Source organism: Peromyscus leucopus, chromosome 14, assembly GCF_004664715.2.
Source record: "Peromyscus leucopus breed LL Stock chromosome 14, UCI_PerLeu_2.1, whole genome shotgun sequence".
Classification (NCBI taxonomy): domain Eukaryota; kingdom Metazoa; phylum Chordata; class Mammalia; order Rodentia; family Cricetidae; genus Peromyscus; species Peromyscus leucopus.
Window position 1 is genome coordinate 84,779,971 of NC_051075.1, and position 27,805 is coordinate 84,807,775.

The following is a 27,805-nucleotide window of genomic DNA, read 5'->3' on the forward strand; positions in this document are numbered from 1 at the left end:
TTTTTTTTTTTTTTTTTTTGGTTTTTCGAGACAGGGTTTCTCTATGTAGCTTTGCGCCTTTCCTGGAGCTCACTTGGTAGCCCAGGCTGGCCTCGAACTCACAGAGATCCGCCTGTCTCTGCCTCCCAAATTCTGGGATTAAAGGCGTGCACCACCACTGCCCGGGGACTGTTCTTTATTCTACTTCCCCTGAGTATAAGCATCATTGCTACTTCCTAAGCTCATAGACAGAAGGAACAGTCATAACCATTTATTTGACTTAACTAATAAGAACACTTTGGTGGTTTTGTCTGTGGAGCACATCCCACTGCACTGTATCCAGGTAAGCTTGTGATCCCCATCCAAACACAGTCATCTGTCTACATTCTACGCAAGTAGCATGACCACGGTATACACCATAGCACTTTAAACTAGGACTGATTATTTTGGCCTTCTTGTGTGTCCATATTGGCTTCTCTGTTCTTTTAGCCACTGAAATTAGTCTTCTGTTGGACCATAATCCAAAGCATCATCTAAGGGGATGGGATTGGGGGTTGGGGGTGATAATACAATTTCAGATGCTCCTCCAGTTTCCACGGAAGCAGCTGACTTTAAAACACACCTGCCAATTGTGCTTCAGGTAGGCAAATCCAGAGAAAAATGTACTTTGTCTCAAATACAATTTGGTCATGTGCTCTAAGATTCTTCAACTCTCCACATGTGGAAACCATGCCTCCCTTATATAATAAATTGATTTTCATACAACTTGCCAAATAACTATTAAATATTTCAACCACTCTTCCGATACTGGAAGCATTCCATGTACAAACACCTAATAGAAAAGGATTTGGTGACATTCCTTAACCCAAGGCTTCATGTATCTTCATAAAGCTCCTTCCTACTATAGTTTTCAGCTGAGGGGAACAGGTAAGACTCCAGGCAGTCCTGTATTTGGCAGAGATAGTGGATTGGCTCCTCCTCCCTCTTCTTTCCCATCCTCAACTCATCAATACCTAGATGGGGTAATTAAGAAGCCAAGGGCTCTCTCCCTTTCTCCAGTGGCTGAGACATCACCACCTCCAGGATTATCCAAGATGCTATGTTATCTGCCTTTAGCTCTGGTCCTTGGGAAGGTAACTCTAAGCGTGGTAGAGACATTATTTTTCTTTGCCAAAGGCAAGGAAAGTGACAGCTCAATTTGGGTGACAACACTATTATTTCCTGGGGCAAAGTCAATAGGTGCAGTGTGGGACATCATTCAAAGGGACCTGAGCGCTTTAACACACAGCTCCTTCCTCGTCTTCCTGGCTCAACAGGACGCCTGGGAAACCTTTACTATAGAAAGAGGTCTTGATTTAAGGGAGAGGAGAAGCAGGTAGGAAAAGAACAAGATAAGAGAGTAGGATAAGATGAAGGAGTGTAAGATTGTGTATAGAAAAGGAGAGTAAAGGCATTCTCTGAAGGGAAAGAGCAGGCACACAGTATGGACACACTTCAGGGGCCTTTCTGAAAACTCTCCCCCTCCAGTCTCTCTCTCCCAGTCACAGCCAACTACTCACTGACTCCAGCGTTTCACCAAATATGAGTTCTTGGCATGTGAAACTACGTGAGAAAGACTGAGTAGAACTTCTACCTGAAAAGTATTGGAAGATCACAGCCAGAGAGCCCCTCAGAGCGAACAGGCACTAATGTGTGTTCTCAACCAAGCCTTGTCTAATTTTTATCCTTGGCACAGAGAGGCCACCTAGGAACAACTGTCACTACACAACACTGTCTTTCAGGAAACACATGGGAGGGTCTGATGATGGATCTTTTGATAGTCACCAGCAATGTTCAGAATTCACTCTAGCTTAGGCCCAGTTAGCATAGAGAACGGCCGGGCTGCTTACCAATATCCCAGACTCTTATCCTAATCCTTCTCACCTGGCCCACTGAGGTTGTGTGACACCATACAGCATTAGAATAACATGGACAAGCTTTGGGTCTCAGCCTCTAACACTCTCTATCTTAAATTCTTTGAACCTCCTTCCTAACATTGCAGTGTGACATCGTGTCCCATTTGATTTTGACTTTCACAATGAAACAAGACTCCCACCCTGTGCTAATTCTTGCGTTACTCTTTAAGTTGGGATTCTGTGCTCTGATGCAGGAGGAGCTGATGACACAGACTAGGATGTCTGTGAGAGCTGGTGGCTGAAACAGGGACAGAGACCTGGAGGCCAGGGAGAAGTACAGAACCCAGAGCCCTCCACAGTCCTCAGTCAGGTCACGACGGCCTCACGGGGCCGCGTGTGTAAGACAACAAAGAATCCTACTTCCATCCTGGCAAAATGGCAAAATCCCTGACTACAAGCCAGAGCCCAAGAAGTCAGGGACCAGACAGGAAATGGGAAAGTGCTTCCCTTTAAATCCACACTGCTCTACGCAGCTTCAGGCTGAGAAGAGAAGGTGTATCCTCAAACCAGCTGAGTAAAAAGTAACTGGTTAATCTCTTCCTTACTCAGAAAAGCGAGTGTGTCCCCTGTCTTCAAACTATACAAAACAAAACTAGGCATCCTAGATAACTAAGTGAACACAGCTTCAAGAGGATTAGTGATCATGCTGGTTTAGCAAAGTAGTGGTTATGGATTATCCTCCAATAACCATGACTTCACCAGCACTGAACAGTAAGCTGGGTTTCCAGTACCAGGCATAGTTTCACTCTTGCTATGTGGTTCTTAAGTCATGTTAGAGAGCTGTTGGTTACTGCCAAGGTATGTGTGCCACTACTGTATCCTTGGGGTTACTGTGCCATGCTGGTTGTTAATAGGCATCATAGCTAGGGAGGACTGTTGGTTCCTTCCTTTCTTTGGAAGTTTGCATGGCACCTTCTGGCACCATGAAAGCTACTACTCAGGAAGGAGACATTCAGGTTGGCCCCTGCTCAGGGGACTCTGGGCTCTGTTTCTGAAGTGCATAGTGTCTCCAGCAATAGAGATTTGCCTTCCATCTCTGGGGCCAACAATCTACAAACATGTGTTCTATACCCACCGGTGAGTGTAGTCTCCACTTCTCATAAGGAAATTTCTCTTTGCTATAGGCAGAGACTGTAAGAAAACCACAACCTATCAAAGGCAGAGTGTGGAGCCCAGCTCCAAATGTATCCACATCTACAAAAGGCTTCCACACCTAAGGCTCAGGGAACATTGTGGGAGAGGGGACAGAGGACCAGGGAGTTTGCTGTGAGATTGTATCTCCTGGTAACATCAGTAGCTATACTTACAACTGCCCAAACGTGAGCTGAAGAAGAACAACATCAATGGGCATGCCAAAGTGGGTGGAGGAAGCCTCAATCCTACACAAAGAACTGTATGCAACCAGGGAAATCAGGGAGGAAGAGAAGTGTCCTTCCCCAGAGAAGAGCCCACCAACAGAATGTCCAGTATCAACAATTATCCCTGAAAATATTCATATAACTGACATTATAGAGACTGAGCAGGTTGTGTTTAGAAATATATATGTACATACATACATGCATGCAATAATGATTAGTGAAAAAAGAGGCCATGGATTTGAAGGAGAATGGGGAAGGGTTTGGAGAGAGGAAAGGGAAAGAGGAAATGTTGTAATTATATGATAATCTAAAAAAACAAAAACAAAACTGAGAGAGAGAGAGAGAGAGAGAGAGAGAGAGAGAGAGAGAGAGAGAGAGAGAGAAAGATCCTTGTTTTCTGTGAGTGAGCAGAGGCTTCCGTCGGAAAGAGGCGCCCTGTCCCTCTGGTCACACCTGTGAGGCTGTGGTTTGTAGTTTCTGGATGCCATTGCCCAGGTGTTCCTTTTTCTGGTGGACCTCTTCTCGCTTCTTCTTCAGCAGGCTCTTAAACAGTGATATCTGCTCCAAGAAACTCTTAGGGGTAGTGTAGCTGTATCTTCTCTCATTCTGGTAAAAGCAGGCACTCATTTCCCTCACGCTGGTGTGAACGTGTGCCATGAAAAGGCCAATAGAATCTTTGTGCTGTGGCTGAAACATAGATATTACATTTCTCATGAAATCCTTTCAAGTTGAAAATATAATTTCGAAAATAGAAGAAGGAAAAAAACCACCAAAAATTATACAGTATTTTCTTTCTAAAAGCCAGGACAAATTACCTAGCAGAAGCTAGGAGAATTTACTTAATCTTCACGAGAGCCCCACGGGAGCTCCAAGAGCTGTGAAGCACTTGGAATCCCCACAGTCTTCTTGCCGAGCAGGACAAAGAATGTTTTTATGCTTCACAACCCAGAACTCAAACAGCAGAACGGACAAAGCCCAGATCTTTACAACTTGATCTATCAAGTATATGGGGGAAAATGAAAAACCCAAGACAAGATTCCAAAGGATGCTTTTTTGGGGAGATGTCCCTTTCAAGCTGAACTTTAGACAAAAAGAATCAAGATAAAGCCAGGGGGACAAAAAAGCTGAATCAGAGAAACAGAGTTTTATAGGAATCCATGTCAAACAAAATGGATGGGGAAGCTACCCAAAGCACTCATTCTGAGGGGAAAGTGTGATGGTCATTTCTATTCTTATTTGGAGAAGTGAACATCAACAAAGCACAACACACAAAGCAGAAAACTCCTCCCCCTGCAGAGTCCCTGCCTGTCCCTTCTGTGTGTCCTCTGTGACTTCTGGAATAGTTAACTTTTTAATTTGTACAGCCACATCTCCCTCATTCTAATGATTATTTATTGCATTCTGTACAAGATGAACCAGGTTCAATTAATCAAGGGAAGCCTAAAAATCAATTAATATGAATTAAATGAGCTACAGCAACTCTTTGCAAAGTCACACATAATTTACCAAAGTGTTGTCAATAACACTCAGGCAGCTTCAGGAAAACTGCACACAAGTGGCCGATGACGCAGTTAAACATTTCAAACCCGGACCATCAATATTGCAACCGGAGTTGTGAACAGTACTGCAAAGCAAGCGGCCATCGACTCCTCTGCAGCGTCCTTAAACACACAGATTCCTAACATCACAACAAACCCCGAAGGGATGTGAAATCTTCATGTAAGGGCACCACTGGGTTGATTAAAAATCTGTCTCCAGAGCAATTGAAAGAATGTGTGTTCAAAGCAAAAACTTGGGATGTAAATCTTGAATTGTACTGAATTCAAGGGAATTCAAGATGCATGCCTATTAGCAATTAGTGGACTCAGAAACTAAAGTTTATGAGCAAGTCTATAAATGTCATATGCATCATATTTCATAGAGAACTTTATTTTCTAAGCAGCTTGGCTCCGATATAACTATGTACAAATCTGCTCCTGTCCCATCTTGTTTTACGGGACTTTCACAGGTACCTTCCTATGATACAGATAAATACCTCCTCAGCCAAGCGTAGCCTCCTTATAGAGAGAAAAATACAAAATACCCTGGCTTCTGCCCAGCCATGATCCTTATGAGGAGGCTCCTCAGCAGCTCTGAAAGCTCCTTTTAACAACAGTTTCATTTGTAAATCTCAGATGCGAAGAGTGGCTTCCGGGAGAGCTGGAAGTGGCCCGATTGCAACTTGTCTCAATGGGGCAAAATGACTATTGTTACCCGGCTTAACAAAATGGCACAGCATGGGAGACTCACGGAGCCAGGGAGCAGCTGCTTGTAATTCACACTGTTTTTCAGAAAACTCGAATCGTTCCAGAACAGACCCCTCTGATGACTGGTGACTGGTCTTCCCTGCATTCTCAATTTGTCACTTTCTCTTATGATAAGGTCAGCCGTGACAGCACTTCCTGACACTAACAGCTGTGGCTTTTAAAAGGGTCATTGTAGAACTACTAATTGCAGTAATTTCATTAGCATAAATTATTTATTCTGCCATTCATTTATCTCCAGTTTTCTTCTGGGGGGGGGGATGGAGCAGAGAGGGCCTTGGAGGGCTGTGGCAGTGCAGTGCTGTGGTTTACACTTCCAGAGACTCAGGGAAGATCATCATTTCTGCCAGATTTGCCCCTTCAGGGGAATCAGTTGACACCACTTTGTAGTCATTTTGCAGCCAATCATGGTGAAGGCAAAAATAAAAATAAGCAGAGAGCCGTTGTGAAATGGCTCTAAATCTGTGGCTTCCCCACTACGATTGCTTTGGGAGCCATGCTGTCTCCGTTGCAGAATTCAATGCACAGATAAGACTGCGTTTTTCTTCACACGAAGAAAGAAATGCTTATTTTCCAGTCTCCCAGTTAGCAAGCTGTAAACACAGAAACATAAATTCTATGGTGCCTGGTGGGATGCCTCTCTGGCACTGGCTGGCACTGCCATACCAAGTACTCAGGAGGCCTCACTCTTCAACCCAGTGCTCAGTGATCCTTGTTGAGGATGCCAGCAAAGGGTGACTGCAAATTGTGTGTGTTTAAAATTTTTATTTCTTTCCAAGACCAGCAAAGCAGACTATACCTGTTTATAAAATTAAATTGGGATTTGTAAGAAAGGCACATGAAAAACAGAAGAGATGAAAGGCAGTTTCTGTTGTTCGTTTTAGTTAAACCCAGGAGAATTTTGTCACGTATGATGTCATAACCTTGTAGGGAGTCTTAAAATAAGTTCTCAGAAATTATTATTATTTTTTTTTTTTTGGTTTTTCGAGACAGGGTTTCTCTGTGTAGCTTTGCGCCTTTCCTGGAGCTCACTTGGTAGCCCAGGCTGGCCAAGAGATCCACCTGGCTCTGCCTCCCGAGTGCTGGGATTAAAGGCGTGTGCCACCACCGCCCGGCAAGTTCTCAGAAATTATTTGTGTGAACTTTTTTAAATGTGAAACTACCAAGTTATACAATCTGTTATTTATAATTCATTCTTTTGGGGGTTGGTAAAAGACTATTAGATTCTTAGGGCAAAGCAGCTTGTTAAAGAGGATTTAGTGGTCCATAAGAGGAGCAGGATTCTAGTGGAGCATCTCTAAGCTCCTCAGAGCACCTAGTCCCCCCAACCTGGACGCCACTGAGGCAGCGACAGGGCTGGAATCCTATGGCCCAGGTTACACTTCCAGGCCTGAAAAGTTAAGTAAGCCCCCTATTTCCTACTGCCCGCAAAAGGGTTCCTTCTCACGTTCCTTCGCCATGCTTTCAAAATAGCCTCACAAATGCAGTGAAAGTAAAGCCTGGGCTCTGGAACCCAACCACGTCACCACGTCGCCACGTCGCCACGTCGCCACGTCGCCACGTCGCCACGTCGCCACGTCGCCACGTCACCACGTCACCACGTCACCACGTCACCACGTCACCATGTCCGGCCTCCTACCAGTGAGCCGTCAGCCTCCAGCTGCACCACCGGCCACCACTGGCCACAGACAAGGACAGGCCCTTCTCACGAGGACGGCACTAGAGTTCTGTACAGCATTTCAACAAGTGCTAAGTGCTGATCCAAGGCAGCTCTCTACGTGCGTAGTTTTCACTTTTTGTCTTTAAGCTTGGAGTTCCAAGTGAGTGTCCACTATGAGAAGAGGCAGCTCCATGAGTCTCTTTATAACACGGAAGTGGCCAAGGATTGATGTGCTGAGGAGTCCAGAGGAAACCTAGGAAGGCCCAACCGCCCTCGTTCATTCGTTCGTTCATTCATTCATTCATTCATCTCTCTGTGTGTGTGTGCATGTGCATGCATGTGTATGTTTGCATCTATGTGTGTGTGTGCCAGTGGTTGATGTTGGAAGTCTTCCTTGATTGCTTTCTACCGTCTATATTGAAGCGAGGTCTTTCAGTTGAACCCGGAGCTCACTGATTCAGCTAGTTTAGGTCGCCATCCGGTGTGCTCTGGAGAAGGCCCCATCTCTGCCTCTCCTGGTCCTGCCACTCCTACCCAGTGTGTATGTGGGTGCAGGATCAAGTCTCCAGTCCTCACACTTGTGTGGGAAGTGCTTGGTACCCACTGAAGCCTCTCCCCAGCCCCAGCTAGCCCTTGCTATGGGAGGATAAGGCTGGAGATGGTGTGGCTGCTGAGGCTAGCACATCCAGAAAAGCCACAAAAGTATGAACTTTCATGTAGAGCTGGTTCTAGCTGAACTACAGAACCAGATTCCTGGGCTGCCGTAAAAACTGGACCCTGCTTTCATGGGTAGATGGGTTCCTAAACTTTAGGAAGCTGTAAAGCCCTTGGAAAACAGTATTCATTTAATAACTCTAACTTTGATTACCAGGTGCAGAGGAACAAATATGTCGCGACACACTTATACGCGTGGGTGAAGAACGGGGAAGGGTATGAACAGCGATGGGTCTGCCTTTCCTACCCACTGGAAGACAAAGCTGAAGCCAGGGTGAAGTTTAGGCAGAGCTCAGAGATCTTCCTCTGGTTTTTGTCTTGATACTTCGAAATGGCTTGAACCCTGCAGGAGACCAGATATTCTAAAAGGATGCGTGTGACCCTCTCTTCAGCTATCAGACTGTTGAACAATGGACTCCAGGGAATTACAACTTCCCCGCCCTAGGGAAAGGTGGAAGCCCTGGGACAGCTACAGGAGGGAGAGACTTCACAGGGCTCTGACGACTTAGCAGACTCCACCGCAGGACAGACCAGAGCCGAGACACTGAAGGGCGAGGACGGGCAGGACCACACCGTGACCAGGACCTCTTCACTATGTGAACCTCATGCCCTCTGTTTGAACCTAAGCTTATGCTAGTGCCTTATAGACAGACTTGGGGTGTCACTGGGCCCCCCCATGCTGCTCTCTCCCACATGACCACTTTACACAAACTCGCTTTTCTGTGTTTCTTTAACTGTTGAACTGAGTATGCGGGGCCAAAACCTAGCTCACTGGGGCGACCAGCAGGGCCGGGTTTTACTTTAAAAATTATGCTATCATTTGCCCTCTTCCAGTGGTATTTCCCCCAAGTAGGACTACTATAAGGCATGGTCAACTTTGTACATTTTAAGTTAACAGTAATACTTGTTACTGACATTGCAAAGAACGAACTGTGGCCCAAGTCATCAGTATAACATAGCTATCATTGAAGAGATAATGTAATGCCCTCCCGTTTGGCATGTGTGTGCCTGTGTGGGTGGGTGTTGTGTGTGTGTGTGGGGGTGGGTGGTGTGTGTGTGCCTGTATGCGTGTGCATGTGCGTGTGTGTATGTGCGCGCGCGTGTGTGTGCATGTGTGTGCCTGCGTGTGTGTGCGTGTGTGTGTGTGTGTGTGTGTGTGTGTGTGTGTGTGTGTTTGCACATGTACAGGCACACACGTACGGTACATTGTCTTTAAAAAGAATCTGTCTGGGTTACCTCAACACATGAACTATGAACCAATGGCTGAGGGGCCCCCAACTGGATCAGGCCCTCTGAATAGGTGAGACAGTTGATTGGCTTGATCTGTTTAGGAGGCATCCAGGCAGTGGGACCAAGTCCTGTGCTCATTGCATGAGTTGGCCGTTTGAAACCTGGGGCTTATGCAGGGACACTTGGCTCAGCCTGGGAGGAGGGGACTGGACCTGCCTGGACTGAGTCTACCAGGTTGATCTCAATCCTCAGGGGAGGCTTTGCCCTGGAGGAGATGGGAATGGGGGGTGGGATGGGGGAAGCGGAAGGGGTGGGAGGGGGGAGAACAAGGGAATCCGTGGCCGATATATAGAACTAAATTATATTGTAAAATAAAATAAAATATAATAAAAAATAAAAAGATTCTGTAGACCACTGGAGAAATATCAAGCCTGAATATGGCAGAGAGGTCACTTTCCTATTTGAGTGGGTCACCCCTGCCAGTCCATGCTACGCTGTCTCCCGTATGGATGGCAGACAGGGCAGTAACCCTGCATTTAGCTATAATGGTGACATGGCGTTGTGAGACCACACCAAAGCATCACCCCAGAAGGACAGACCTCCTCTGTCATCCAGCCACCAGGCCTGGAACAAATGCTTCCATCCTCACATTTCCCAGCACGGACCTCACCCTCACCAGACGGCTCATATTTTAAATTTACATTTAAAATCTGCCCTTTCATATGGCCCTGCTTTCAACTATCTCTAAGGCCATTTTGCCTTAAAAAAACAAAACCAGTGCTTTTGTTTTAGGGCCCTGATACCTTCTACTTTTTGCCCCGCACGTTCCTGACTGGAGTCTGTGCGCTAACCCCTCGCCCCATCACACTCCCGATGGCTTCCCGTCTCTGCAACCCAACTCCTAGCAGTAGGGACCGTCCCTTCTTCCTGTCTTATGTTTCCCTTCTTCTCATCATTTCCTGACTTCCGGGGGAGGCGGTGTGTGTTGACACACGTGTCTGGTGGATAACACGGTGACACTGAAGTCTCAAACTGTTTTGGTCATTTACTTGTCAGCTGTCATCGGGTCCAGTATCAGGTAATAGAAAAAAATAGCACACCCATTTAGTTAAATGCAGTCAGCCCACAGCCCGAGGTGCTGAGTGTGTACTGATGGGAATTACACGTCAACATATATAAAATGGCTTGTCGTTAATGAATCTCTTCTCTGTGGCCAAAGGGGGTCACCTTGTGTAAGTACCTTCCACTTGCCCAATGAGGTCAATAATTAAGAAGTGCCCAAATTATGCAGATAACTTTCAGTCTTAATGATGGGAATTAAAACTAAGAAAGTGATCAAATTAGCACTCATTCAAAATTTTAAAAGCTGTTTCTGACCTCTACAGGAAAGACACCACATGTTTTTAGAAGAATGTGGACACACTGCACTCTGGATTATAATTAGTGCTCCTGTGTGACAAATTAGGAAGGTGTGGAGTTAAATAAGCATCTTACACTGAAAGGAAATCATCTGGCTAATTTGTTTGCAGGCATAATTCAGCTTGATAGAAACGCTGGAATGCCGGGAAAATGTTTCTATCTGGCACCCAAGATCCTATAGGAGGCGACATGACACCGTCGGAGGGAGCTCGGCACCTGTGCAGCCCTCAGGCCTGCAAAGCCCGCCTCGTCCAGCAGGTGTCAACGGTCCCTGACCAGGCTGAGCTGCTGAGAGGCAGCAGATGCAGTCCCGGGGCAGCAAAGATGGACAGCCTTCGAGGCGATGCACATGCTGCCACAGAGCTGCCAGCTCAGATTTCCTACCAACGAAGGAAAATCAAAGCAATATTCAGAAACCAGTTGTGTTTTCAGCCTGATAAATGGACCAAGTAAGCTAGAAGTCTGCTCTTCAAACACTGTACACGCCGATCCCCTTAGATTCAGAATTTCGAGACCCTCTTCTCACTGATGGGAGACAGGATGATGCCCCAGTACTTCTCATGATTGCTCAAGGAGCTCAATGATGACTTTTATCATAATTAATGGCTCTCTAGATGTGAGGTCTAATTCGCCTCCCCCCCAAAACTTCAGAAGACCTATTTTCTATTCTGTTTCCTTATGCATGTGCTGGTCATATGACTGTGGAAAAGAGGAGGAGAAAGGAGGGAGGCAAGTGCTCCCAGACATTTTTAGGAAAAAACAAGCAAACAAGCAAAAACAAAAAAAAGGAGAGGTGGGTTTCCCTCTACAAAATACTATATGCAGAAGTGAATGCCTGCCACCATCCCTATGACGTACACACCTATGTAGGTTTCCCTTTAAGTAGAAGCAAAAGAAAAATTATACCAGTCAATAAAGCTAACTGCATGCTAACTAGTCAGTTTTATAAGTGTACCCAGATTCTAACCACCTGACCCCAAGGATACAGTATTTCACAAAGCACTGCCATGCGCTTTGGAAGGGGATGGGCATGGTGTGTGGAGTAAAGGGGAAGATGAGGCCTGATTTAGATGTTAACTTCTTATATGTCCCCAAATCCATCTGACTTGTAATTCTGGTTCTATTCCAGGCACTCCCACCTGATCGCTCAAAGGCAGGTAAGGACAAAGCTCTCTGGGAGACACACTCCAACACAGCCTCTCTAATGAGAAAGGCTCCAGACCCCACCTTCCCATCTGGGAAATCTGGGGGCTTGCTTCACAGTTGCCTTCTTTACTCTGTATGCCTGAGTGACAGGCAGTTTGCTGTGGCCGCTTATGTCACACAGACATTTGAAAACGTCATCAGAGGTCCCAGCATTACTGAGAAGTGACAAACCCAACCCACAGCCCCGACAGGCCAGAGTTCCATTCCCAACAAAAAGCCAGAAACATGACAAAACAACATACAAGCAGCCAGTAGATACAGACTTGATACCGAGATCTAGAAACTGAAAATGGCTGGCATTTTGCCTGCCAGTAGTGTGCCGTGACTTGCGCATGCCTGGGTGCCTGCTGACCTCAGGCTGACACAGCACCGTACCTCAATGCCCTCTATGTCTTCAGTGAAGCTCCTGCTGACCGACACCAGAGCCTCCTGCGGCCATGCATGAAACCAGTCGATAGCAGTGCAGTTAACTATGGCTGGGAACTTCCGGGCTCTGCCTCGCAGTGTGGGGCCAACCGGTGAGAAACAAAACACCATCTGTGGAGACGAGGGCATGAGCGGTGAGTGTGGACAGGTCACAAGAGTGATGAGTGTGTCATCTCAGACAATGAGAGAAGGGGCGTGGCCAGCCACACTGGTCAGCTACCCCAGCATAGGGCACTGATGCAAGGCAGCATTGACCTCCAGCATGGCCGCTCCTCAGGGCAGACAGGAGTACCATTGTGTCTTCCTCAAAACGTGCCCCTCTTCTTTTGAACATGGCTTACGATTACCGCTGGGAGTGAGACATTTAACTTGTTCCCTAATACAAGTCACAGAAAAGTTAAGTCACCCTGAGGAGGTAAGGGTGTCAATATGTCCACCTTCAAATTCTGTCCATTTTGTAATTCAGGAGGCACCACAAATCTGAAATACCCTTTACCAAAAAAGCCAGTTTTATCATCATGAATGACACCAATTTCTGTTTGCATTTAAAATAAAAATACCTGCTTTAGTTCTCACCTCAGATTTTGGGAGGAAATTTTAAAACCTGGGTAAATAAGCTCCTGCTGAGAAAGTTTCTGCTGTAAAGCTGAAAATTTTTACTAGCTGCTTAATGATTTAAAAGTTAATTAATACCTGAATGAGTTATCAGTCTGTACTGGGGACCTTTTGAGGATCAATTCCAGAAAACCCAGGCGTAATTCAGAGGGTGCTCAAAATGCTTACATGAAAGGTGTGTTACTTTCACAGATCAAACCTACATCCATCAACCACGTCTAGATTTACCTATTGTCCCTAGGACGAGGTCCACAGTGTAAGGAGTTGTTATTCTGTGTTGTTTAGCAAAACAAGAAAAGAAAAGAGAAGTATGTGCACATTCAGTACAGTTGTGTTTCTCTTCAAATATTTTCAGTCTGCAATGGGTGGGATTCATGGATGAGGACATGATGTTGGAAAGGGCCAACTGTGTATTTGTATGCCAGGGATTCTGTCAGTCGAGCCTGAGTTTGGATGCAAGGAACTCTTTGTAGTCAGCAGAGTAGATGTGCCCCCACTGTCATGCCCATTCAAGGGTCCTGAGTTTTAGAGGACTGTCAGAGGAGAAGATCAGGGAGAACCTGAAAACATAGGAAGCTGCAAGGACTCTCCACCCCCTGTGTCTCTGTGGACCTGAAGACTTGGAGATTTGTCAGCTGGGAAGGCCTGAGTAGAGAGTGTCACTTCTTCTCAGGACAGGTTGATGGTAGAAAATGAGGCCCTTGAGGTTCCAGGGCTGAGGTCAGGCAACAGGTGATGTCACTGTCTGAGGATATGGTTTTGTTTTACTTAGGGCATTTTTTTTTTTTTTTCAAAATCCATGTGAGGAAAAAAAAAAAACCTCTAGCACATATCAACCTGTACAATACCTCATTTCACAGGTTTATTTGCTATATTCAACAATTCAAGATAGACAAGTCCTGAAACCTAATTTTTTTTATTGTGATAAGAAAGCACACTATGATTACACTCTTACATTTTATTAGTGCGTAGGATGGTGTTGTCAGCTATGGGCAGAATGAACATCTCAAATTTTTTCATCACATAAGAGTGAAACTCTTTCACTGCCACTTAGAGACTTCCTCACAGTCTCCTTAGTCTCTAGCAGACACTGCATTAGATTCTACAAGTCTAACTCAATGGATGTCTCATAAACAGACCATGAAATATTCACAGTGCCATCAAGGGTCATCCATGGTGTGGAAAATGGCCAGATTTTTTCTTTTTATAGTAGAGTAACATTCCATTGTTTATGTATATTTTTCTCTTATCTGTCCATCGATTTTTTTTTTATTGCTTCCTGAAAGCATATATTGCCACACTGTCCTACCAGACTTCCTGATGCCAGGACTGTATAGAAATCTACAATCACCTCCCAGAGTATCTTTTGAGAGCCATGGGTCTTTTTTATCTAGTGTGCATCCCAGTGTGAAATTATGTGAAGACAATCCTTGTTTATTAATAACAAAACACAAGAAAATATCTTCAATTCTAGAAAAGAAATATAGATTTTTGAATAACCTTGTTATATTATCTTTCAATAAATGATTTAAGCATACCAATAAAAATAACGCAAGGAGAGTATTTTTCTCCCAAGGCTGAATAAACATGATTCAGACACGATTCTCTACACTATTCTTAAGAGTCAAGAGTATACCAATGACAAGGGTAGAAATAAATATAGAAGTCATGGAAAATACTTGGAACCTCAAGTATGATATGCTGTTTTGTTTTTCTCTGCCTGGTAGACTCAAAAGAAGCTTCTAAAACCATGTGAGTAAATGAGAATCAGACATGGAAAGCCAGCTTCTTGGGGAAAGAGGAATGTTCAAGTGTGGGGAGAAGAAAAGGCCAGAAGGAGAAACCTAAGACCTGAACTGTAATTTAAAAAAAGTTAGACATTGTTACCAGAGTTTTCTCAGCACACGCGGTATCTGAACAGTTGGTTTACAACTTATAGCATGACAATAATGAATATATGATCATCAATATGTGTATCATGAAAAATGTGAGCACATGTGATGAGGAGGAGGAAGAGGAATTGCTAGAGGAAGGAGAGGTGAAGGAAGGGAAGCAGGGAAGAAAAAGAAAACTGAATCTTACCGTATGCTATGCCATGATGAGCTAAAATGGATTCAGCTCTTCCAGGCCAATCTGATACCCATAAGGACAGCATTCAAGTTTAACTTTGTCACGGCGATGCTTAAGTGAAATGAAAATTTTCAATTTCTCATTTTTCTCTTTAATTATGTGTATGTATCTGTGTGGGTATGTGCATGTCTATGTGATGTCTGAAGATCCCAGAGACTGACTTGAGGTAGAGTTATAGTTGTGAGCCACTCAACAAGGACGATGAGAACCCCACTCTCCAGTCCTCCGTAAGAGCAGTTTGTGCTAAGACCTCTTCCAGCTTCGGTTTTATTTATATTTTGAGACCTGGTCTTGCTATGTAACATTGGCTGTTTGGTAGTCACCATGTAGCCCATAATAGCTTCAAACTCATAGCAATTCTCCTTTCTAAGCTCCCAAGTGCTAGGATTATAGGTGTGCACCACTGCGTCCAGCTACTTTCTCAATGGCTCTGCAGTTGGTCAAGTACTCACAGAACCCAGGTCTTATACACAGAATGAAATGGAAACTTTTAGTAATTTTAGGAATTATAGATCATCTAAACTAGTACCCGGAAACTCAATCGTACACATGTACTTGTCCATTCACAGTTCCTAAGAAGGGAATGGACAGGATGTTGTTAGCCTAAGGCTTTGACTATTTAACCCAAATCACTGTTCAGCAGTTTCTAGTTTTACTCAAAGAGCACAGAGCTACTCTTTCCAGTCATATTTTTGTTTTGTTTATTTTTCAAAACAGGGTTTCTCTGTATATGAATTTTCCTGGCAACAACACTCTATAAGGTTTTTCTAGGAGGCCATGAAAATGTTTATAATTATTGGTTACTCTATTTTTTTTCTTCTAAAAGTGGTCTGCACAACTTTACTGATAACCTGTAGCAAACCCAGAGGGAAATTATTTGGTGTTGAGGAGCAGTGGTCACTCTGAAAAGCTCTCTCACTATAGTCTTAGTAATTTTAGGTGAGATTAACATATTTGCTAAGAAATAAAAAAAAAAGATTGAATATATTGTTGTCTAGCCCATAATTAACTTTCAATGTTTCAGGCTATGCTGGTATGCATATGATTGCTTCTTTTTATAGACCTCACATCAAAGGGCTTTGTTTGATATCTGAGGCATCGAATTAGACATGCATGCTGGAGTGGGGTCCAGGGGCTGGCGTTTGCAGACTTCCACAGGAGCCAGGCAGCAGCCTAGCTATTAGGAATGCTTAGATATCTTCTGTCGCAATCACACATTCTTTGTTAGGCATCATTTTTGATGTTAGAGATGACTTTTTATTATTATTGTGCACATATATGGTGTGTGTGTGTGTGTGTGTGTGTGTGTGTGTGTGTGAGAGAGAGAGAGAGAGAGAGAGAGAGAGAGAGAGAGAGAGAGAGAGAGAGAGAGAGAGAGAGAGAGAGAGCGCGAGCGCGAACATGTATGTGGAAGTCAGAGAACAACATTGTGGAGTTAGTTCTCTCCTTTGGCTTTTCCATGGCTTCCAGGGATTGAACTCAGTTTGGCAAGCTTGCAGGGTAAGCACTTTACGAGCTGGATGACTTTTTATTGTCATTATTCGTGAAGTAAGATACCTCAGTCAAACAGAAGTATTGTACATACATCTCCACTCATGTATGACCAAGACAGGAAAGCCTAGATACTGAAGTGTCCTCATGACTCTACCCCTAGTTAGAGACTTTGTGTAAACAGCATCCCCCAGAAGAAGGTCAAACACATCCCACCACAGTAGCTCTGCCACATCTGCCTGGAAACACCCTGCTCCATAAGCACCAGCCAGGTCTTGTCTGAAAGACAAGAATTGGACTGCAGTGAACCCACAGGCCAGGCTGCAAGGCTTGTTAGTCAACAAGCTTTGGGAAGCAGCGTTCAGAATTAGATACCCCTTGCCTTGAAGGAACACTCAAGTTAGTGTGTGTTAAAAAAAAGAACTCTATCCCTTGTCTGAACTCAAGTCGTCTACCTTTCAGTAAGTACCTAGATTCACTGAAATAGTCACTTCCTCCTCCAAAAAAAAGTGCCTGGCAATTGCAAATGAATCATCAGTGGGGCCAGGAAGAAAGTTAGCTAAATGGAAAACAAATGCCCCAGGCAGCGGTGCTATTTCCAAAACCAAATCCTCCCAAGTGCAAAAGCAAACCCCGAAATCACTACTGATGCATCTCCTGCAGCCCTAACATTTGGGTGTCAAAAACTTTTTGGGACTCACACCTAGGATTTTCTACTCGGTTTTCCCCCTTGCCCACACAGGAGTTATGACTCATTTGCCATAACCCATATCTGACCACACTTTGTAACACGTTTCAATTTCCTGTAGATGCAATCCCTTCTTGAGTACATATTTATTTGAGTATCACTAACAGGACTCAAGCCATTTCATCTCCTAATGGAAATTTGAATTGCTACAGTCACTGTATTTTCTTCCAGTTGATGTAGTTTATTCTCAGGTAGAATCCTCCCACATATTTACTTCCAAGGCATCTATCCATAACTTATGTTTGCATTTATCATCCAAAGCCCCAGTATATTTCAAGGATAATAAGCCCCGAGTATTGCTGAGGCAGCCCCTATGGAATGGAGTTTTATTACAGAATACATCTTCTGTTTGAAAACTCTGACTTTATCCTCCTCCACGTGTCTTCCCGTATTATCTCCCACCTAATCAGCTGTTAATTTCAATTCTTTGTAAAAGGTCCAACAGCATCTTCAAAATGTGTACATACGAGGCACTTTGATATGAGCATCTGCTTTGGCCAGCAGACAACAAAATCATCCCTGAACCTCTGACTTGGTAACCTGAGCATTTCAGACTTTCCTTAAAAGTAATATTTAGTACCAGAGAATTCCAATTCATTTTGTTTCTTTGTGTGTGTGTGTGTGTGTGTGTGTGTGTGTGTGTGTGTGTGTGTGTGTGTGTGTAGCACAGTGCTCATGTCTGTCCGTGACTTCTGTCTTGTCTGAGACAGGGTCTCCTCATTGTTTGCTGCTGCTGCATCAGCCAGGGTAGCTGGCCTAAGAGCTTCTGGGGATTCTCCTGTCTCCAGCTCCTTTTCACTATAGGAACTCTGGAGCTACAGGCCTGTGCTTCTGCACTCAGCTTTATGTGGGCCCTGGGGATTGGAACATACATGGTCCTCACACATATATGGGAAGTGCTTTACTTACCGGCCTATCTCCTTTGCCTCTATTTCCATTTTTTTTTTTAAGCAAGGAAATTGTTCTGCTTACAAGAGTTCACATGCAATCTCTGCAGCAGAGAGTGTATCTAATCCTGGGAAGTAGAGGCAGGAGGAGGAGCTCATTGCCCTAGCTCTGCTTGTCACTTGGACTTGCAGTGATCGTGTATTGCTTTGCAGGCTGGTCTGCAGCTCCTTAACTGCACATCATTCATCTTCGTTATTTTATAACAAGAAAATTGGTACCTGTTTTTCTTGTAAATGGGTCAGTATTTGAGACATCTCATGCAGTTTCTGGGGGCTCCACTGAGAGCAGCTGGCATTACTAGGTCACCTTCCTCCATGTGTATAAGGACTGTCCTCACACTCTGCTGGGAAACCCCAGATCTAAACACTAGCACAATACTATGAACACAGAACGCTTTTCTAAGTGCCAAGTACATTTCGTGTAAAGTGACACCTTTATTCTGAGATTCAGTCTTTCATTGCTGGTGTTAAAAGTTTCTTGAAATGGTTTGTGGGGGCAGCTTGGTGATTCAAGTGTTTGCTTTGCAAGAAGGAAAACTTTAGTTCAATCCCTAGAAACCACCCATATAGAAAAGCCAGACGTGGTGGTGCAGGCTTGCAATCCCAGTCCTGGAGAGGCAGAGATGGGGGCACTTCTGGAGCTTTCTGGCTATTTAGAGAGCTCTCTCTAGCCTAGTTAGAGAGCTCCAGGTCAGTGAGACCCTGTCTCAAAAAACAATGTAGATAGCACCTGAAGAATGGTACCCAGGATTGTCCTCTGGCATCCACATTCTGTACATATGCTTATGCACCCACACACAGGTTCACCTATGCAGACTCCATCAGTGGGCTTTCTGTTATGGCTTCTAATCCCCTTCTCATATACTCAGCTGCAGGTTCATACTAGTTAATGTGGCTATTAGACTAATGTCTGTCCTTCCCACAGTGAGGTGGGCTCCATGGGCTGGGGCTGGGTTGTCCATACTCCAGTCATCTCCCCAAGATGCAGCACATCGCAGGCCTCCAATAAGTGTTTGCTGAAGGACAAGTGGCCAAAGGGCAGATTGCTGTCCCTGTGGTTTCCATGCTTTCTCTGTCATGAAGGACTCCATGCCTCCGTAGTCATAAGCTGAAATGAACCCTTTCCTCCTCTAAAGTATTTTTGCTTTGGACTTGGTATTTTATCACAGCAACAGTAAATCAACTAATACAGATAGCATCTTTCTGTCACCTTAATTTCTTTGCAATTTACCAACAATCATAGAAAATGGGGAGGCCAGTGTGAAAGAGTCCAGAAGAACGGAGGGCAGAGCGAGCTGTGGTTGGCCAGTCCTTGGCTTCTCGTTCTTATCAATGCGAGAGCTAGAACTGTGGGCAGGAGGGATGCAGACAGCCCTCCCATGGATGAATCCATGTCTGATGATCTCCTCGGAAGGAACTAGACACTGTGACCCTCAAGCAAACGCAGACCTGAGAGGCTTCACTGCACAATGACGCCCAGTGAGGTGTGCAATATCTGATTTCCTGTGAGACAGGCGCGTGGGCTTTCAGTGTAAAATAAACAGACACCACATACGGACACGGCAGCACCATGGCTGGCTGGGTGTGGGTGTCCGTACTTCTGCTGTGACTGGTGGGTCCCCCCATGACACAATAGAATACAGCTCAAGAGCAAATCCCTCGCTGTACCGGATTCCGGTCCCAGATAGGAAGTGTTCTCTCTTCCATCTAAGAAGGAAGCAGAGAGGGGAACACAGCCCAAGTGGGACACACACAATATAAAGCCAAGACAACTCGAAAATCTCTAACTGAAAGGAAGAATTGCTCCAAACTGAAATGAATGTAAGAATCTGAAGAAATGGCTAAGAACCTCCTTGGTACATGAAGAGGCTAGAAGGAGAAAAAGGATGGAAATCTGCAAGGGAAAAGACCAGGATGGAAGCGTAAAAGAAGGGATACAGTCAACTGTAACTCTTCTTCAAAGATATTTATAGTATCTCAAGTCAACATGTCATCCCATACTTGCTGACAGAATGCTGATAGCATCTCACTAAACTAAAGACTGGAGGACCGGTCACTGCAGCACCTGCGAGCTTCAACTCTTGAGGAAGTTTATGTGTAAAAAAGGGGAGGCTATTGGGAGGATGGGGCGGAGACGGCTCAGCGGGCACAGTGTTTGCTGCGTGAGGATCAAGAGCAGGATTTGGATTCCCAACACCCTGCATAAAAGCCAGCCACGGCCATGCACATCTGTGAACACAGTGTGTGGAACAGGGGATTAGGAGACAGGTCAGTCTCAGGGTCCTGCTGCCCAGCTAGTGCAGCTGAAGAGGCCAGCTCCCAAGTTCAGAGAAAAACTCTGTCTCAAAAAAATCAGGCAGAGTGTCAGAGGGAAACAGCCAACATCAATCTCTGGCTTTCACACGTGTATGCACAACGAGCTGCGCCCCCCACCTACACATGTACATACTTGTATACACCACACATACATACAGACACACACACACACACACACACACACACACACACACACACACACACGCACATGTGCACACATACACAAAGGGAAAAAGAAAAGAGGACAAAATCAGATGATGCTCCTAACAACCCCTGAAGAACAAACTGCAGAACCTAATGGGATTAATGAACATGCAAGGAGGTAGCTGGTTAACCTCGCACCCCTCCATTCCTCCTTCCCTCCAATCCTGACTTTCTTAGGTATCCACAGTAGTCTGTTAGGAACTTGGCAGGTGTGAAAGATACACCAAGACAAGAACTCTATGTAAAAAGGTGGAAAATGATTATGAAAGTAACTGGCTGCTTTATCAAAAGCCAGCTAAAGACACTTTGACTAAATGCAGAGACACATAGATTTCCCTGAGGTGATTAATATCCGAAAGATGATATTTTGTCCCCACATTTTAGGCACTTTTAGTAATTCCTATTACTAAAAGTAATTACGATCACAAGAATTTGTGGGGTGATTTTTTTAGGGCTCATATGGAATAAAAATGGGTTAAAAACATCAAAAGAATATTTGAAAACAAGATACTGAAAGTAAATTCATATGCATACCACTGGTGAATAAATCTTGAGTTGTAATAAATATAACTGGGTGGGGAAATGATAGAAAATATTCAGTATTTAAATACATCCATAGTCCCCAAATTAGTTTATACATTCTCACCAGAGTTTTTTAAATCATGAAACTGGTTTTATATTTCATCTGGGAATTAAAGTAGAATGGTTAAATCAGTTAGCCTGGTGTTCTGGCTCTGCAGATTCCAGAACATACTGTGAAGCTACAGGGTGCAAAGCTGCATGGCGTTTCCGCCAAGGCGGGCTGTCGTGGTTTGGACCTGAAATAACCCAGTGCAGAAATACTCGGACTGCTGGGAGGTGACTGTGTTGTAAGGACTCTAACCTGATCGGTGCATCCGTCCATTCGTAATTGAGAGATCTGAGGAGGTGAATGCAGCTGGGAGGAGTCAGGTCCCTGGGCCCTTGCCCCAGAAGTGTTTGTTTAACGCTTTCCCCTGGCCACCAGGAGGTGACTGGCGGTGCCCATCATACGCTTCCCACCAGGATGCTCTGCCTCAGCATGGGCTCAGAAGCAAGGTGCTAAGTGAATTTGGATGAAAGCCACAAAAACTATAATCCTTTGCTGTTCAAGTGGCTCCCTCAGGTGTCTGTCACTGGGATGGATGCTGACTCATCTGTTTACAGGTGAGGGAATCAATGGGACCCAAGGAGAGCTCCTGGATATTATACCCCCACACATTTAGGTATTTAATATATGAGGTAGATAACACTTCAAAAATCAGCTGGCTAGAGGAGAGATTATGTAATAGAAGACTTGGGGAATTTTTTTCATGCTAAAATTACAATAAAATCACCTTATACTATATAAAAAACTCTAGGGCTAAACATTATAACTTAAAGAAAATTTGGGACAATATTTTTAAACAATGTAGTGCAGAAATGCTTCCTCAAAATCTTAACATAAAAGTTATAAAGAAAAATATCATCTGAGTTAAAATATGTATAAATGCAAAATAGAGGACATAATAAAGTTAGAATTATGATAAAATTTGAGAAAAGTAAGCAACATGTGGAACAGGAAAGTATATTACAGACATATGCTAATCACTACCTAAAATTGCCTTTAAATCAGTAAAAATCATAACAAACCAAAAGGAAATTTAACAAGTAGACAGTTCCTAATAAATAACTGGCTATTTAGGAAAAAGCACATTTGCATTAAATAGCCCATTCTGTATGCCAAATACCTGAACTATTTAACTTTCTTTCTGGGTGGGCCTTCTAACCTAAAAAAAAAAAAAAAAAAAAAAAAAAAAATTAAACAAAGAAACAACAATTTACCAGTATGTTATCTCTAGATGATATAATTAAAAGTAATTTTTATCTTCTCCATGTGTCTCTCTATTAAATTTTCTACAATGACAGTGTGTTTCTTTTAACAAAAATGGATTTCTGTACATATACCTAGACTGACAGATCATGAATTGGACAGATATCTAACTCTGGAACCGAGTAGAGGCTGGTAAATAAGCCAAGTGCTGTCCGTATCCCATGGACAGGAAGGGAAACGATAAAGAAACTTTCCTGGGTTAACCCAAGTCCACAGGGGAAGAGAGGAAATCGCTGTTCTTCTAGCACAAGATGAGGGAGGTTCTTATCCACACAGGAGGAGGAGGAGAGCATTTGGCATTGGTTCACTGGCTCCTCTGCTGCAATCCAAGGACACACATCTGATCACTGGTAATGGGAAGCAGCCTGCCTGCAGGACTCAGAGGACAACAGCCTCATGCTAACAGATTCTCTCGGCCTTGCATGTCCAACGAACCAATGCTTGGTGGTGAGCATGAGTGATGGGTGGTACCAGCAACCCTGTGACACAGTTAGCTGCTCACCCTGTCTAATCAGCAGCACAGGCGAAGGAGATACTAACCTATCAGAAATCCAGTCTACAGCCTGCCCTGATGAACTGCATGGTATATGGAAACAGCAGTCATGCGGAAGGCTTTTTAAGATGCCCAAGGTGAGGGTCATACACAGAGCGTATGCAGAAGGAAGATGTCATTTCACTGGAAAGCTGGCAGGTGGTCCATTTTTGCATATTGGTTCTCCCTCGGGTGAAGAGTTCAGCAGATTGAGTAAGACACAAGCAGATCTCTGTCTCAGCAAGCTTTGCTTGTGTGTAGAATGCAATAAATGCATAAAGGAAGACTGATGGTGGTAAAAATATGAAAATGTAGAACATCTGGTGTCAATCTTAACTCTGGGAATATTAATAAGCCCAAGGGGGAAAAACTATGTAATTATCTCAATAGATACTGAAAAGGAATTCAGTAGAGACCCCCTTCACAAAATGGATGTGTGAAATTAAAAGCCAATAGGATACATTACTATGAAGCATCAGAGACTCCCTGCTCAAGTCAGGATCCAGAAGCAATCGCTGTTGGTTGGTACCGCTCTTTAGAATGTTCTTCTGCAGTACTTACAGGAGCAATGGAAATAAGATCCACAAACAAAAAATGAATTTTTACCTGCTGGCTAGATGACACCAACCAACTCCTAGAAACTGCTTTAAGAGGGTCTAGGCAGGTGGTGCAGGCCTACAATCCCAGCAATTGGAAGGCTGAAGCCAAAGGGTTGTAAGTTTGAGGCTAGCACAGGCCATATAACCAGGTCTCAAAAATAACAAAATTAAACTCGGAGGTGGTGCACACCTGTGGTTCCAGCAAGGGGGAATGGGAGGTTGAGATAGGCAAATCCCTAGAAGCCCTGGTCAGTCAGCCTAGCCTACCTGGTGACGTTCCAGGGCACCGAGAGACCTTGTCTAAAATAAAAGGTGGAAGGCACTGGTGGAGTGACTCTGGAACTGCTCTGATCATTAACCCTCACGCATACATCTAGTGTAAACTTGTGTGTACACATGTGCACCCATATATACATATACATGAACACACTCACACATATACATGAAAACCAAGAACAAAATTTGTAAGGCAGGAGCTAAGATAACTAGTTACAAAATTAAAAGGTAGAAGTTTTCCTATATTAAGATTTTATGAAAATAATGGAACATATTACATCATAAAAATCAAATATACCCTTATAGAAAATAACCATTTAGCATGATTTAGTTAGAATTAAGATGGTATCTTATGTGACAGTATGATTTTAGTGCTTGTTCACACATATGAATACATGAGAATAATGGACAACTTGATCAGAAGCAGTAATTAGACATTAGAATATGTAAGAAAGTGTTGCAAATTTGCACAGGGCAATGTTGGAACCAACAGAGGCAGCTTAGCAAGCAAAGAGAAGAGAGAATCTGAAGGAGACCCAGTAACCATGGCTGTTCTGGATGTAACGTAAGTGATGCATGAAACTGTTAAGAAAGAAACATACAGTGTTTAGATAAAGACACCTTTGGGGGCAAAATAACCTGATGTCTCTCAGCTTACTCTTCACCACGGCGAGTAAGCAATACATTCCAGAGGCAGCACACCTTAAAAACTAAATAGTGGGGCTGGAGAGATGGCTCAGAGGTTAAGAGCACCGACTGTTCTTCCAGAGGTCCTGAGTTCAATTCCCAGCAACCACATGGTGGCTCACTACCATCTGCAATGTGATCTGGCGCCCTCTTCTGTATACATAATGAATAAATAAATCTTTAAAAAAAAAAAAAAAAAAACTAAATAGTACCTAACTTGCGATGGTTAACCCGATTTCTTCAACTCTATGATGACACAAAAGCCACACACATTTTGTGGAAACCATACTGAGAATCTTGAATTTCGACCTTTACTAGGTTGGTGGCATGCAGTCTGCTGTCCTCTGAGGATGGTGAGCAATACTTGACCTCGATCTTGAGGGCCTAGTGAACCATGAGGCTAAGCTATGACATCCTCCTGGTGCATGGAATGCATTTTCAACTTAGAATACTTTTGACCTAGAGTGGGCTTATTGGGACATCACTCTGGTAAGTTGAGGCACATCTGTGTTCCCAAATTCACTTTCAATGTCATGTCATAGAGGAAACATGAAGATGGAACACTCCCTCCCTTGAGCCCAATACAGATGTAAGGCACTGGTGGCCAGCAGGACAACAGCTCAGGGGACTGGGGGAAGGGCAGGTTCTAGTTTCCTGAACCAGGTAACCAGCTCTTTTTCTTCTTCCTTCTCCCTGATTGGAATGTGAATGTACTCTACAGTTCTGTGATGAGGAGGAAGGAGATATCCCAATGAATGCTGGCAGAAGGAAAAGACTGAGAAGACCATGGGTCTCCCAGGGTTACTGAGCCAGGCTGTGCTGACAGGCAAGAGAGGCTCGGAGGAGCTCTCAGTCGGGTTTTCTCCTTTGTAGCCACAGTGAGTTCCAACTGCCTGGAAGCCAGTGGTTCCCAACCTTCCTCATGCTGTGACTCTTTAACACAGTTCTTCATGTGTGGTGACTCCCACATGTAACAATTTTCATTGTTATTTCATAACTATAATTTTGCAACTGTTATGAATTGTTCTGTAAATATCTGATATGCAGGATATCGTATATGCAACCCCTGTGAAAGGGTTTTTGACCCTCAAAAGGGGTCAAGACCCATAGGTTGAGAACTGCTGCTGTCAGCATTATAACCCTAGAAGACCAGGCAGGGTAGCACATGCTTGTAATCTTAGCACTGGGGAGATAGAGGCAGGAGGATTGCTGGTCCCAGCTCACCCTGGACTCCATTATTTGTTCCAAGCAGTAATCTTGAACCAGAAGAGACTTTTCTAAGTCTACAAGAAACTCCCAAGGCTGTCACTAGCCTGTGGCTCCAGGGGGAGGTGGAGAGACCTTAGGAGAGGGGAAGCCAGGTGTCATGAAGGGGTGTGTCATGGAAGAGAGATCAGGACTTTTGTCCCTTCATGTCTCTTTGCCTCTCAGATACCACTGATGCATACATCCTCATGCATAGATGTAGTGAGGTTACACACAACCTCACTACAGACACAAACAACCAACTTGTCTTCCTATAAGTTGATGTTTCCGGGTGTTCTGTCAGAGCAGTGGGAAGCTGACTAATATAACTTTTAAAAGATTCTCAAGTGAGACTAGGGAGATGACGGAGAAGGTAAGTGCTTGCTGCATGTGCACCAGAACCTGAGTTTGGATCCCCTGCGTCTACATAATAGCCAGGTGTGATAGCATGTGCTTCTAACACCAGAGCTGAGGAGAGGCAGAGACAGGCATCCTGCTGACCAGTCAGTTTAGCTGAATTGGTAATGATTGGGTTCATTAAGTGGCTCTGTCTAAAACAACAACAACCAAAATGTGGAAAATAATAGAGGAAAATATTGACAACAATCTCTAGGTTTCATTTGTGCATGTGTGTCACACACGCACACACACACACACACACACACACACACACTACATACCCAATAAAAAAGTAAAGCAAGAAAAATCCAAAATCTTTAAAGAAGCATTGTCATGTATGTATTTAAAAAGGCAAAGGAAAGAATACGAAAATATGAGGTCCAATGCATATGTAAAACTCTTAGAAAACAGCAATGTACACACAGTTCAATACAAAAATGGGCTCTTTAGGACTTAGTCTCGGCAGTTACACAGTATCACTCCAGCCCTACTTTATTGAAGCTATCACAGACACACCCAAGTTCAAAGTCAAGGCACACAGATGCCACCTGTCAAAAAGAAAAGTTTAACAGAATCTGCAGGCGTATTTTGAAACTACCACAAGCTGCAAATATTGCGCCTAGCAATTCCCTTGCCAGGAAGTCATCCTGGTGAGCAAGCAAACTTGGGCATAAATGACATAAAAGGCATTTCTCCTAGAGTTGTATGTGACAGCACTTCTCAGATTTTTGTCAAAGATTTATTTGAATTTCATGTGTATCTTTGTGTGGGCATGTGCACATGAGTGCAGGTGTCCCAAGAAGGCCAGAGGCATCAGGTACCCTGGAGCTGGAGTTACGGGCAGTTATGAGCTACCCACTATGGATGCTGGGAACCGATCCTCCACAAGAGCAGTCTACCTATTGAGCCCATGGCTCCAGCTCTTCTCAGATTTGAACATGTCCCTGAAGCACCCGGAGAACGTGTTAACCAGATTCCTGGGTCTCACCCACTGCTTTTGATTCAAGAAAATGTGCATTTTTATGAAGTTTATAGTTCTCAGTGTTTAGGTAATATTGATTTTGTAGCTCTGAACTATGAGAACCGAAGATTTGCAACATGATTTTAAATTCTATTATTGACCTGTCTCTCCATTCCCAAAAGATTTGATTCAAACACATCACAATGCAACAAGGTTTGGTATTTTTACTACCTGACAAACATTCTGTTTCCTCTTTTATAATGCAGTTGTGGGGAGGGCACTCGAACATGCTAGACAAGCATCCTGTCACTGATCTATACTCTTGCCTCCTTCTGAGTCATACCTTTGTTATGGAGACACCTCTAAGGCAACTGAATCTTGGATCCGCACCTTCTAAACTCAGCCCAGAATTACTCAGTAACATCAATGTGAAAGTTCAAATCACAGAACACTAAAGAAACTCACTCCTCTGTTGAAAGGAAAGGTGCATTTCCAGCTGATGTCATTGTCGCTG

At 44.0% G+C, this 27,805-nt stretch overlaps 1 protein-coding gene and 1 long non-coding RNA gene across 3 annotated transcripts in view; one reads left to right on the plus strand and one right to left on the minus strand.

The window, feature by feature from the left end:
- Dnah11 (dynein axonemal heavy chain 11) overlaps window positions 1-27,805 on the minus strand; it is a 314,894-nt gene that overhangs the window by 99,926 nt on the left and 187,163 nt on the right. For both annotated transcript variants that reach the window (XM_028880929.2, XM_037210919.1), the window contains exons 55-56: window positions 12,200-12,361; window positions 3,746-3,979 (exon numbers count right to left, since the gene is read on the minus strand). In XM_028880929.2, coding sequence (XP_028736762.1) covers window positions 3,746-3,979; window positions 12,200-12,361 — 396 coding nt within the window. The remainder of the gene's footprint in view (window positions 1-3,745; window positions 3,980-12,199; window positions 12,362-27,805) is intronic.
- Window positions 7,210-8,680, plus strand: LOC119089038. Its single transcript, XR_005092882.1, has 2 exons — window positions 7,210-7,373; window positions 8,127-8,680. It is a non-coding gene; the product is annotated as an uncharacterized LOC119089038 (long non-coding RNA).